Source organism: Tachyglossus aculeatus, chromosome 1 (genome assembly GCF_015852505.1).
Source record: "Tachyglossus aculeatus isolate mTacAcu1 chromosome 1, mTacAcu1.pri, whole genome shotgun sequence".
NCBI lineage: Eukaryota > Metazoa > Chordata > Mammalia > Monotremata > Tachyglossidae > Tachyglossus > Tachyglossus aculeatus.
In genome coordinates this window covers 4,390,785-4,405,083 of record NC_052066.1, presented here as the reverse complement: position 1 = coordinate 4,405,083, position 14,299 = coordinate 4,390,785, and the positions used below count along the sequence as shown (strand labels likewise).

Sequence of the window (14,299 nt, the reverse complement as noted above, 5' to 3'; positions counted from 1 at the left end):
GGAGGAGACCGAGTCAGCACTAGCTGCCCGCACCCGCCAAAGCCCACCCGCCCACCCAACCCCTCTCCCACCCTCCCATCCATCCACCCACCCATCCACCCACTCAACCCCTCTCCCCTCCATCCGAACTTCCATCAATCCATCCACCCGCCCACCCACCCTCTCCCACCCACCCATCCATCCACCCAACCCCTCTTGCATCCACCCATCTATCCAACCTTCCATCAATCCATCCACCCATCCCCTCTCCCACCCATCCACCCAACCCCTCTCCCATCCATCCATCCATCTATCCAACCTTCCACCAACCCATCCATCCATCCATCCACCCACCCAACCCCTCTCCCACCCACCCATCTATCCAACCTTCCATCAATCCATCACCCATCCACCCAACCCCTCTCCCACCCATCCACCCAACCCTCCTCCCATCCATCATCATCATCATCAATCGTATTTATTGAGCGCTTACTGTGTGCAGAGCACTGTACTAAGCACTTGGGAAGTACAAATTGGCAACATATAGAGACAGTTCCTACCCAACAGTGGGCTCACAGTCTAAAAGGGGGAGACAAAACCAAACATACTAACAAAATAAAATAAATAGAATAGATATGTACAAGTAAAATAAATAAATAAATAAATAGCCTTCCACCAACCCATCCATCCATCCATCCACCCACCCAACCCCCTCCCACCCACCCATCCACCCACCCAACCCCTCGCATCCATCCATCTATCCAACCTTCCATCAATCCATCCATCCACTCAACCCCTCTCCCACCCATCCACCCATCCACCCAACCCCTCTCCCATCCATCCATCTATCCAACCTTCCATCAAGCCATCCATCCATCCATCCCCCCACCCATCCCCTCTCCCACCCACCCATCCATCCACCCAACCCCTCTCACATCCATCCATCATCATCAATCGTATTTATTGAGCTCTTACTGTGTGCAGAGCACTGTACTAAGCGCTTGGGAAGTACAAGTTGGCAACATATAGAGACAGTCCCTACCCAACAGTGAGCTCATCTATCCAACCTTCCATCAATACATCCAACCATCCACCCACCCACCCAACCCCTCTCCCACCTATCCATCCATCCACCCGCCCACCCCTCTCCCACCCACCCATCCAACCTTCCATCAACCCATCGCCCACCCATTCAACCACCCATTCAACCACCCGCCCACCCACCGCCTCTCCCACCCATCCATTCATCCATCCAATCCAACCTTCCACCCACCCATCAATCCATCCATCCATCCGCCCACCCAACCCCTTTCTCACCCACCCACCCAACCCCCTCCTACCCATCCATCCACCCACGCACCCACCCACCCCTCTCCCACCGGCCCAGGCCTCCCCGTTACCTTGGGGGCTCCATCCGGCCGCCTGAAGCCGTACCTCCTGCAGACCCAGAAGGAGAGAGAGCGGTGGGCGGTGGTTGGGCCCCTTCCCCGGCCCCACAGCTGCCCGGCTGGTGTTCGCCCCGGCGCTCAGCACAGGGCTTGGCACCGCACGGGGGCCTCACCGGCCGACCGACGGACGGCTCCAGGATGGGAGAGGGTGGGGTGAGGGGGTGGTAGACTGTGAGCCCACTGTTGGGTAGGGACTGTCTCTATATGTTGCCAATTTGTACTTCCCAAGCGCTCAGTACAGTGCTCTGCACATAGTAAGCGCTCAATAAATACGATTGATGATGATGATGATGATGGTACTGGCCGTCCTCCAGCAGGGGGCAGTCGTCCGGGGGAGGGGGAGAGGGGGTGGTACCCGCCGTCCTCCAGCAGGGGGCGGTGGGGGGAGGGGGGAGAAGGGGGCAGTACTGGCCATCCTCCAGCAGGGGGCGGTGGTCGGGGGAGGGGGCAGTATCTGCCATACACCAGCAGGGGGCGGTGACGGGAAGGGAGGGGAGAGAGGGCAGTACCGGCCATCCTCCAGCAGGGGGCGGTGGCGGGAGGGGGCAGTATCTGCCATACACCAGCAGGGGGCGGTGACGGGAAGGGAGGGGAGAGAGGGCAGTACCGGCCATCCTCCAGCAGGGGGCGGTGGCGGGAGGGGGCAGTATCTGCCATACACCAGCAGGGGGCGGTGGCGGAAAGGGAGGGGAGAGGGGGCAGTACCGGCCATCCGCCAGCAGGGGGCAGTGGCGGGAGGGGAGAGGGGGGCGGTACTGGCCATCCTCCAGCAGGGGGCGGTGGGGGGAGGGAAGGGAGAGAGGGGGCGGTACCGGCCGTCCTCCGGCAGGGGGCTGTGAGGGGGGGAGAGGGGGAAGTACCAGCCATCCTCCAGCAGGGGGCCGTGGTTCAGGGAGGGGGCAGTATCCGCTATACAGCAGCAGGGGGCGGTGGCGGGAAGGGAGGGGAGAGGGGGTGGTACCGGCCATCCTCCAGCAGGGGGCGGTGGTGGGTGAGAGGGGGCAGTCGCAGCGGTCATCCAGTAGGGGGCAGCAGGGGGCGGGAGGGGGCAGTACCAGCGGTTGTCCAGCGGGGTGGGGGGGGGCGGTGAGGGGGCGGGGGGATTACCTGCCATCGTCCAGCAGGGGGCGGGAGGGAGGGGCAATGTCCGCGGTGGTCCAGCAGGGGGCGGTGGTGAGGGGTCGGGAGGGGGCAGTGTCGGCGGTGGTCCAGCAGGGGGCGGCGGTGAGTGAGGGTTCGGGAGGGGGCAGTGTCGGCGGTGGTCCAGCAGGGGGCGGCGGTGAGTGAGGGTTCGGGAGGGGGCAGTGTCGGCGGTGGTCCAGCAGGGGGCGGCGGTGAGTGAGGGTTCGGGAGGGGGCAGTGTCGGCGGTGGTCCAGCAGGGGGCGGCAGTGAGTGAGGGTTCGGGAGGGGGCAGTGTGGGCGGTGGTCCAGCAGGGGGCGGCGGTGAGGGTTCATGAGGGGGCAGTGTCGGCGGTCGTCCAGCAGGGGGCGGCGGTGAGGGTTCATGAGGGGGCAGTGTCGGCGGTCGTCCAGCAGGGGGCGGCGGTGAGTGAGGGTTCGGGAGGGGGCAGTGTGGGTGGTGGTCCAGCAGGGGGCGGCGGTGAGGGGGCGGGAGGGGGCAGTGTGGGCGGTGGTCCAGCAGGGGGCGGCGGTGAGAGGGTTCGGGAGGACGCAGTGTGTGCGGCTGTCCGCCCAGCAGGGGGCGGCGGTGAGTGAGGGTTCGTGAGGACGCAGTGTGCGCGGCGGTCCGCCCGCCCAGCAGGGGGCGTGTGGGCCCTCAGCCTTACCTGCCGTACTCGAGCAGGGTGGCCCGGACCCGGGCGTCCTGGTCGTGCAGCTCGGCGGCGCCCCCTGGACGTCGGTAGCGGCGCAGCGGCTTGTAGATGTCCTGCGGGCGACAATCCATCCATCAATCAATCAATCGTATTTATTGAGCGCTTCCTGTGTGCACAGCACTGGACTAAGCGCTTGGGACGTACAAGTTGGCAACATAGCGAGACGGTCCCTACCCAACAGTGGGCTTACAGTCTAGAAGGGGGAGACAGAGACCTAAACCAAACATATTAACAAAATAAAATAAATAGAATAGATACGTACAAGTAAAATAAATAGAGTAATAAATATGTACAAACATATATACATATATACAGGTCCACCCCTGCGCTCAGCAAGCACAGCTGACACACTAGACTGTGAGCCCACTGTTGGGTAGGGACTGTCTCTATATGTTGCCACTTGTACTTCCCAAGCGCTTAGTACAGTGCTCTGCACACAGTAAGCGCTCAATAAATACTACTGAATGAATCAATGAATGAATCGGTGCAGGCCAGCACATCATAGTAATAATAATAATCATAATAATAATGATGGTATTTGTTAAGCGCTTACTATGTGCAACACACTGTTCTAAGTCCTGGGGAGGTTACAGGGTGATCAGGTTGTCCCACAGGGAGCTCCCAGTTTTAATCCCCATTTTACAGATGGGGGAACTGAGGCCCAGAGAAGTGAAGTGACTTGCCCAAAGTCACCCAGCTGACAGTTGGCAGAGTCAGGATTTGAACCCGTGACCTCTGACTCCAAAGCCCGGGCTCTTTCCACCGAGCCACGCTGCTTCTGTGACCCCCTTCTAGACGGTGAGCCCACTATTGGGGAAGGAACCGTCTCTATATGTTGCCAAATTGGACTTCCCAAGCGCTTAGTACAGTGCTCTGCACACAGTAAGTGCTCAATAAATACGATTAAATGAATGAATGAATAATAATGATGGTATTGGTTAAGCGCTTACTATGTGTCAAGCACTGTTCTAAGCACTGGGGTAATAATAATAATAATTATAGATACAGTAGATTCAATAGATAATAGATACAAGGTGATCAGGTTGTCCTACATGGGGCTCACAGTCTTCATCCCCACTTTCCAGGTGAGGTCACTGAGGCACAGAGAAGTGAAGCGACTCGTCCAAAGTCACATAACCGACAAGTGGCAGAGCCGGGATTAGAACCCATGACCTCTGGCTCCCAATAATAATAATAAGAATAATTTTGGTATTTGTTAAGCACTTACAATGTGCCAAGCACTGCTCTAAGTGCTGGGGTAATAACAATAATAATGACATTTTGTTAAGCACTTACTACGTGCCAAGCATTGTTCTAAGCGCTGGGGAGGCTACATGGTGATCAGGTTGTCCCACGGGGGGCTCACAGTCTCGATCCCCATTTTCCAGAGGAGGGAACTGAGGCCCAAGGGAGGGAAGTGACTTGCCCAAAGTCACACAGTCGATAAGTGGCGGAGCCGGGATTAGAACCCACGACCTCTGGCTCCCAAGCCCGGGCTCTTTCCACTAGGCAACGCTGCTTCATATCCCCCCCAGCGCTTAGTACAGAGCCTGGCTTAACAAATACCATTAAAAAATAAATGAATAAACAAATAAATCCTCATTGTCCCTCCCCCTTAAACTGGAAGACCTGCATGGAATTGGGACTGTATTTTATTTTTTGATTTTTTTTTCCATGGTATTTGTTAAGTGCTTACTAGGTACCAAGCACTGTAATAAACGCTGGGGTAGATAGATATAAGTTAATCGGGTAGGACGCAGTCCCTCTCCCACATGGGGCTCACGGCCTTCGTCCCCATTTGACAGATGAGGGAACTGAGGCCCAGAGAAGTGGAGTGACTTGCCCAAGGTCACACAGCTGACAGGTGGCGGAGCCGGGATTTGAACCCATATCCTTCTGATTCCCAAGCGTACGCTGCACCCACTAAGCCACACTGCTTCTCAGCCTTGTCCGAATGATTATTAATAATAATGATGGTATTTGTGAAACGTTTATTGAGTGCCAAGCACTGTTCTAAGCGCTGGGGTAGACACAAGGTGATCAGGTTGTCCCGCGTGGGGCTCACCGTCTTCATCCCCATTTGACAGATGAGGGAACTGAGGCCCAGAGAAGTGGAGTGACTTGCCCAAGGTCACACAGCAGACAAGCGGCGGGGCCGGGATTAGAACCCACGACCTCTGATTCCCAGGCCCGGGCTCTTTCCGCTGAGCCACGCTGCTTCTCTAATAATGATGGTATTTGTTAAGCGCTTACTATGTGCCAAGCACTGTTCTAAGTGCTGGGGGAGATATAAGGCGATCAGGTTGTCCCCCGGGGGCTCACAGGCTTCGTGGCTCAGTGGAAAGAGCCCGGGCTTTGGAGTCAGAGGTCACGGGTTCGAATCCCGGCTCCACCAACTGTCAGCTGTGCGACTTTGGGCAAGTCACTTCACTTCTCTGGGCCTCAGTTACCTCATCTGTAAAACGGGGATTAAGACTGTGAGCCCCATGTAGGACAACCTGATCACCTTGTAACCTCCCCAGCGCTTAGAACAGTGCTTTGCACATAGTAAGCGCTTAATAAATGCCATTATTATTATGATTATTATCCCCATTTTGCAGATGAGGGAACTGAGGCCCAGAGAAGTGAAGTGACTCGCCCAAAGTCACACAGCTGACGAGTGGCAGAGCCGGGATTGGAACCCAGGACCTCCTGGCTCCCAAGCCCGGGCTTTTGGCCGCTAAGCCCCGCCGCTTCTCAGCGTCGGATGGACTTGCGGAAGAAGCAGCGTGGCCCAGTGGAAAGAACCCGGGTTTGGGAGTCAGAGGTCCTGGGTTCTAATCCCGGCCCTGCCACTCGTCAGCTGTGTGACTTTGGGCAAGTCACTTCCCTTCTCTAGGCCTCAGTTCCCTCCTCTGCAAAACGGGGATGAAGACTGTGAGCCCCATGTGGGGCAACCTTCATCATCAACCATCATCAATCGTATTCATTGAGCGCTTACTATGTGCAGAGCACTGTACTAATCAATCAATCAATCATATTTATTGAGCGCTTACTATGTGCAGAGCACTGTACTGAGCGCTTGGGAAGTACAAATTGGCAACATCTAGAGACAGTCCCTACCCAACAGTGGGCTCACAATCTAGAAGGGGGAGACAGAGAACAAAACCAAACATACTAACAAAACAAAATAAATAGAATAGATATGTACAAATAAATTATATAAATAAATGGATAGAGTAAAAAAAAAAAAAAAAAAAAAACCTTGATTACCTTGTATCCCCCCCAGCGCTTAGAACAGTGCTTGGCACCTAGTAAGCGCTTAACAAATACCATCATTAGTATTATTATTACCCGAGTCGCGGGCAGAGTGCTGGGCCCAGCGATGTGCGCAGCGTTCGGCGCGGGACTTACCAGGACGGCGCTCACCGTCTTCACGGCCTTGTCCCTCCTCAGCAGGTAGTCCACGTCCTGGGAGGGGGCCGGAGGGAGGCAAGCGCTTAGTACAGTGCTCTGCACACGGTAACAGCTCAATAAATACGATTGAATGAACGATGGTGCTGACCCGGCCCCCCCCAGTCCCCCCAAAATGGAGCCCCTCACCTCGGGGAGACAGTGAGTTTTCTGAAACTGAGTCACGGAGAAGGATCGGACGTAATCCCCGCTCTCCTCGCGGCTCTCGATGGCCCTCTTCACCAGCCACTGCCCGGAACAAACCAAACGCTCCGTCAGTCCGGCCCTCGGACGGATTGATCTTTCATTCAGATCACGTAGTAAGCGCTCAATAAATACGATTGATGACCAATGGATGGATTGATCTCTCCCCCTTTTAGACTGTGAGCCCACTGTTGGACTGTCTCTATGTGTTGCCAGCTTGTACTTCCCAAGCGCTTAGTCCAGTGCTCTGCACACAGTAAGCGCTCAATAAATACGATTGATGATGATTCAGGCAATCAATCTTCAAAGAATTATTAAGTTCACATGTCCTCCAAGAGACTTTCTTCCTTTCCATTCCTCCCATCTTACCTCCTTCCCTTCCCCACAGCACCTGTATATATGTTTGTACACATTTATTACTGTATTTATTTATTTAATTTACTTGTACCTATTTATTCTATTTATTTTATTTTGTTATTATGTTTGGTTTTGTTCTCTGTCTCCCCCTTTTAGACTGTGAGCCCACTGTTGGGTAGGGACTGTCTCTATGTGTTGCCAGCTTGTACTTCCCAAGCACTTAGTACAGTGCTCTGCACACAGTAAGTGCTCAATAAATACGATTGATTGATTCAGGCAATCAATCTGCACCTGTATATATGTATATATGTTTGTACATATTTATTACTGTATTTATTTTACTTGTACCTACCTATTCTATTTATTTTATTTTGCTAGTATGTTTGGCTTTGTTCTCTGTCTCCCCCTTTTAGACTGTGAGCCCACTGTTGGGTAGGGACTGTCTCTATGTGTTGCCAGCTTGGACTTCCCAAGTGCTTAGTCCAGTGCTCTGCACACAGTAAGCGCTCAATAAATACGACTGATGATGATGATGACTGTCTCTATGTGTTGCCAACTTGTACTTCCCAAGTGCTTAGTACAGTGCTATGCACACAGTAAGCGCTCAATAAATACGATTGATTGATTGATTCAGGAAATCAATCTTCAAAGAATTATTAAGTTCACATGTCCTCCAAGAGACTTTCCTCCTTTCCATTCCCCCCATCTTACCTCCTTCCCTTCCCCACAGCACCTGTATATATGGATATATGTTTGTACATATTTATTACTGTATTTATTTATTTTACTTGTACCTATCTATTCTATTTATTTTATTTTGCTAGTATGTTTGGTTTTGTTCTCTGTCTCCCCCTTCTAGACTGTGAGCCCACTATTGGATAGGGACCGTCTCTATATGTTGCCAATTTATACTTCCCAAGCACTTAGTACAGTGCTCTGCACACAGTAAGCGCTCAATAAATACGATTGATGATGATTCAGGCAATCAATCTTCAAAGAATTATTAAGTTCACATGTCCTCCAAGAGACTTTCCTCCTCTCCATCCCCCCCATCTTACCTCCTTCCCTTCCCCACAGCACCTGTATATATGTATAGATGTTTGTACATGACGATGATGATGGCATTTGTTAAGCACTTACTATGTGCAAAGCACTGTTCTAAGCGCTGGGGGGGGGATACAGTGTGATCTTTTAGACTTTTAGACTGTGAGCCCACTGTTGGGTAGGGACTGTCTCTATATGTTGCCAACTTGGACTTCCCAAGCGCTTAGTACAGTGCTCTGCACACAGTAAGCGCTCAATAAATACGATTGATGATGATGATGATGATGATGAAGTTGTCCCACGTGGGGCTCACGGTCTTAGTCCCCATTTTTACAGATGAGGTCACTGAGGCTCAGAGAAGTTAAGTGACTTGCCCAAGGTCACATGGCAGACTTGCGGTGGAGCCGGAATTCGAACCCATGACCTCTGACTCCAAAGCCCGGGCTCTTTCCACGGAGCCACGCCGCTTCTCTATTGTACATATTTATTACTCTATTTATTTATTTTACTTGTACCTATCTATTCTATTTATTTCATTTTGCTAGTATGTTTGGTTTTGTTCTCTGTCTCCCGCTTTTAGACTGTGAGCCCACTGTTGGGTAGGGACTGTCTCTATATGTTGCCAACTTGGACTTCCCAAGCGCTTAGTACAGTGCTCTGCACACAGTAAGCGCTCAATAAATACGATTGATTGATTGATTCAGGAAATCAATCTTCAAAGAATTATTAAGTTCACATGTCCTCCAAGAGACTTTCCTCCTTTCCATTCCCCCCATCTTACCTCCTTCCCTTCCCCACAGCACCTGTATATATGGATATATGTTTGTACATATTTATTACTGTATTTATTTATTTTACTTGTACCTATCTATCCTATTTATTTTATTTTGCTAGTATGTTTGGTTTTGTTCTCTGTCTCCCCCTTCTAGACTGTGAGCCCACTATTGGATAGGGACCGTCTCTATATGTTGCCAACTTGGACTTCCCAAGCGCTTAGTACAGTGCTCTGCACACAGTAAGCGCTCAATAAATACGACTGATTGATTGAACGATTCAGGCAATCAATCTTCAAAGAATTATTAAGTTCACATGTCCTCCAAGAGACTTTCCTCCTTTCCATCCCGCCCATCCTACCACCTTCCCTTCCCCACAGCACCTGTATATATGTTTGTACATATTTATTTCTCTATTTATTTTACTTGTACCTATCTATTCTATTTATTTTATTTTGCTAGTATGTTTGGTTTTGTTCTCTGTCTCCCCCTTCTAGACTGTGAGCCCACTGGTGGGTAGGGACCGTCTCTATATGTTGCCAGCTTGTACTTCCCAAGCGCTTAGCACAGTGCTCTGCACACAGTAAGCGCTCAATAAATACGATTGATTGATTGATTGCCCCGGCTCCCATCCCTTCTGCCTCAACTACGTACTTGGATCTGTGACCTTTGGGCATTTGATATTCACCCCACCCTCAACCCCACAGCACTTGCGGACACATCTTTCAATTATATTATTTATTTCTATTAATGTCTGTCTCCCCCTTTAGACTGTAAGCTCATTATGGGCAGGTAACGTGTCTGCCAACTCTTGTAATAATAATAATAATAATAATAATAATAATAATAATAATAACGCTTAATAAATGCCATTATTATTATTATTAAGCGCTTACTATGTGCAAAGCACTGTTCTAAGCACTGGGGAGGTTACAAGGTGATCAGGTTGTCCCACGGGGGGCTCACAGTTTTCATCCCCATTTTACAGATGAGGTCACTGAGGCACAGAGAAGTTAAGTGGCTTGCCCAACGTCACACAGCTGACATGCTCTGCGTATAGCAAGCGCTCAATAAATACCATCAACTGATGGATTGAAAAACCTGTCCTATAGGAAACTGAACATTTGGTGTTGACTTGACACCTGTCCACACGTTTTGTTTTGTTCTCTGTCTCCCCCTTCTAGACTGTGAGCCCGCCGTTGGGTAGGGACCGTCTCTATATGTTGCCAACTTGGGCTTCCCAAGCGCTTAGTACAGTGCTCTGCACAAAGTAAGCGCTCAATAAATACGATTGAATGAATGAATCGTGTTGATTGAGCGCTTACTGTGTGCAGAGCACTGGACTAAGCGCTTGGGAAGTCCAAATCGGCAACATATAGAGACGGCCCCTACCCAACAACAGGCTTACAGTCTAGAAGTCTAAATATGATTGATCGATTGATTGACTGATTAGAAGGCGGCGACAGACGACAAAACAAAACAAGTAGACGGGTTTCGAGACCATCAGAATGAACAGAATTATAGCTATAGACACATCATTAATATAATAAATAATAATACTAATGATGGCCATTTATTAAGCACTTACTATGTGCAAAGCACTTTTCTTAATCAATCGTATTTATTGAGCGCTTACTGTGTGCAGAGCACTGGACTAAGCGCTTGGGAATTACAAGTTGGCAACATCTAGAGATGGTCCCTACCCAACAGTGGGCTCACAGTCTAGAAGGGGGAGACAGAGAACAAAACAAAACATATTAGCAAAATAAAATAAATGGAACAGATATGTACAAGTAAAATAAATACTGTTGTTATTATTGTTAATAAGAGAGTAGCAGTGTGGCTCAGTGGAAAGAGCCCGGGCTTTGGAGTCAGAGGTCACGGGTTCAAATCCCGACTCCGCCACTTGTCAGCTGTGTGACTTTGGGCAAGTCACTTCACTTCTCTGGGCCTCAGTTCCCTCATCTGTAAAATGGGGATGAAGACTATGAGTCCCACATGGGGCAACCTGATCACCTTGTAACTTCCCCAGCGCTTAGAACAGTGCTTTGCACATAGTAAGCGCTTAATAAATGCCATCATTATTATTATTATTAATAACAGCAATTGTTAATAACAACAATTATTGCCGCTTGTCTGCTGTGTAAACTTGGGTGAGGCTCTTCACTTCTCTGTGCCTCGGTTCCCTCATCTGTAAAATGGGGATTCATTCATTCATTCAGTTGTCTTTATTGAGTGCTTAACTGTGTGCAGAGCACTGTACTAAGCTTAATAATCATAATAATTGTGGTATTTGTTAATAGTAATGATAACAATGACAATCATAAATGCCTGGTGGCTTCCAAGCCCCCCGCCCGCCACCCACGACCCCTCTCCGGCCCCACGGCCATCAGTCAATCAATCAATCGTATTTATTGAGCGCTTACTGTGTGCAGAGCACTGTACTAAGCTTAATAATCATAATAATTGTGGCATTTAATAGTAATAATAACAATGCCAATCATAAATGCCTGGTGGCTTCCAAGCCCCCGCCTGCCGCCCACAACTCCTCTCCGGCCCCACGGCCGTCAGTCAATCAATCAAACAATCAATCATATTGATTGAGCGCTTACTGTGTGCAGAGCACTGTACTAAGCTTAATAATCATAATAATTGTGGCATTTGTTAATAGTAATAGTAACAATGACAATCATAAATGCCTGGTGGCTTCCAAGCCCCCGCCCACCGCCCACGACTCCTCTCCGGCCCCACGGTCAGTCAATTAATCAATCAATCAATTGTATTTATTGAGCGCTTACTGTGTGCAGAGCACTGTACTAAGCTTAATAATCATAATTGTGGCATTTGTTAATAGTAATAATAACAATGACAATCATAAATGCCTGGTGGCTTCCAAGCCCCCGCCCGCCGCCCACGACTCCTCTCCGGCCCCACGGCCATCAGTCAATCAATCAATCGTATTTATTGAGAGCTTACTGTGTGCAGAGCACTGGACTAAGCGCTTGGGAAGTACAAGTTGGCAACATATCAGTCAATCAATCAATCGATCGTATTTATTGAGCGCTCACTGTGTGCAGAGCGCTGTACTAAGCGCTTGGGAAGTCCAAGTTGGCAACATATCAATCAATCGTATTTACTGAGCGCTTACTGTGTGCAGAGCACTGTACTAAGCGCTTGGGAAGTACAAGTTGGCCACATATCAGTCAATTCAGTCATTCATACTCCAGCGCTGGGGAGGATACAAGGTGTCCCCCTCTCCGTCCCCCCCATCTTACCTCCTTCCCTTCCCCACAGCACCTGTATATATGTATATATGTTTGTACACATTTATTACTCTATTTATTTATTTATTTATTTTACTTGTCCATATCTATTCTATTTATTTTATTTTGTGAGTACGTTTGGTTTTGTTCTCCGTCTCCCCCTTTTAGACTGTGAGCCCACTGTTGGGTAGGGACCATCTCTAGATGTTGCCAACTTGGACTTCCCAAGCGCTTAGTCCAGTGCTCTGCACGCAGTAAGCACTCAATAAATACGATCGATGATGATGATGACGATTTATTGAGCGCTCACTGTGTGCAGAGCACTGTACTAAGCGCTTGGGAAGTCCAAGTTGGCAACATATCAGTCATTCATACTACAGCGCTGGGGAGGTTAGATGATGATGATAGGGACCGTCTCTAGATGTTGCCAACTTGGACTTCCCAAGCGCTTAGTCCAGTGCTCTGCACGCAGTAGGCGCTCAATAAGTACGATCGATGATGATGACGATTTATTGAGCGCTTACTGTGTGCAGAGCACTGTACTAAGCGCTTGGGAAGTCCAAGTTGGCAACATATCAGTCAATTCAGTCATTCATACTACAGCGCTGGGGAGGTTAGATGATGACGATAGGGACCGTCTCTAGATGTTGCCAACTTGGACTTCCCAAGCGCTTAGTCCAGTGCTCTGCACGCAGTGAGGGCTCAATAAATACGATCGATGATGATGATGACGATTTATTGAGCACTTACTGTGTGCAGAGCACTGTACTAAGCGCTTGGGAAGTCCAAGTTGGCAACATATCAGTCAATTCAGTCATTCATACTACAGCACTGGGGAGGTTAGACGATGACAATAGGGACCGTCTCTAGATGTTGCCAACTTGGACTTCCCAAGCGCTTAGTCCAGTGCTCTGCACGCAGTAGGCGCTCAATAAATACGATCGATGATGATGATGACGATTTATTGAGCGCTTACTGTGTGCAGAGCACTGGACTAAGCGCTTGGGAAGTCCAAGTTGGCAACATATCAGTCAATTCAGTCATTCATACTACAGCGCTGGGGAGGTTAGATGATGATGATAGGGACCGTCTCTAGATGTTGCCAACTTGGACTTCCCAAGCGCTTAGTCCAGTGCTCTGCACGCAGTGAGCTCTAAATAAATACGATTGATGATGATGATGACGATTTATTGAGCGCTCACTGTGTGCAGAGCACTGTACTAAGCGCTTGGGAAGTCCAAGTTGGCAACATATCAGTCATTCATACTACAGCGCTGGGGAGGTTAGACGATGACGATAGGGACCGTCTCTAGATGTTGCCAACTTGGACTTCCCAAGCGCTTAGTCCAGTGCTCTGCACGCAGTAGGCGCTCAATAAATACGATCGATGATGATGATGACGATTTATTGAGCGCTCACTGTGTGCAGAGCACTGTACTAAGCGCTTGGGAAGTCCAAGTTGGCAACATATCAGTCATTCATACTACAGCGCTGGGGAGGTTAGACGATGATGATAGGGACCGTCTCTAGATGTTGCCAACTTGGACTTCCCAAGCGCTTAGTCCAGTGCTCTGCACGCAGTAGGCGCTCAATAAATACAATTGATGATGATGATGACGATTTATTGAGCGCTTACTGTGTGCAGAGCACTGTACTAAGCGTTTGGGAAGTCCAAGTTGGCAACATATCAGTCATTCATACTACAGCGCTGGGGAGGTTAGACGATGACGATAGGGACCGTCTCTAGATGTTGCCAACTTGGACTTCCCAAGCGCTTAGTCCAGTGCTCTGCACGCAGTAGGCGCTCAATAAATACGATCGATGATGATGATGACAATTTATTGAGCGCTCACTGTGTGCAGAGCACTGGACTAAGCGCTTGGGAAGTCCAAGTTGGCAACATATCAGTCATTCATACTACAGCGCTGGGGAGGTTAGATGATGACGATAGGGACCGTCTCTA

General features: G+C 49.7%; 1 protein-coding gene across 2 annotated transcripts in view; it reads right to left on the bottom strand.

The window, feature by feature from the left end:
• CCDC93 (coiled-coil domain containing 93) overlaps positions 1 to 14,299 on the bottom strand; it is a 74,064-nt gene that overhangs the window by 40,856 nt on the left and 18,909 nt on the right. For both annotated transcript variants that reach the window (XM_038751537.1, XM_038751545.1), the window contains exons 5-8: positions 6,846 to 6,944; positions 6,657 to 6,713; positions 3,216 to 3,316; positions 1,380 to 1,416 (exon numbers count right to left, since the gene is read on the bottom strand). In XM_038751537.1, the coding sequence (XP_038607465.1) occupies positions 1,380 to 1,416; positions 3,216 to 3,316; positions 6,657 to 6,713; positions 6,846 to 6,944 (294 nt within the window). The remainder of the gene's footprint in view (positions 1 to 1,379; positions 1,417 to 3,215; positions 3,317 to 6,656; positions 6,714 to 6,845; positions 6,945 to 14,299) is intronic.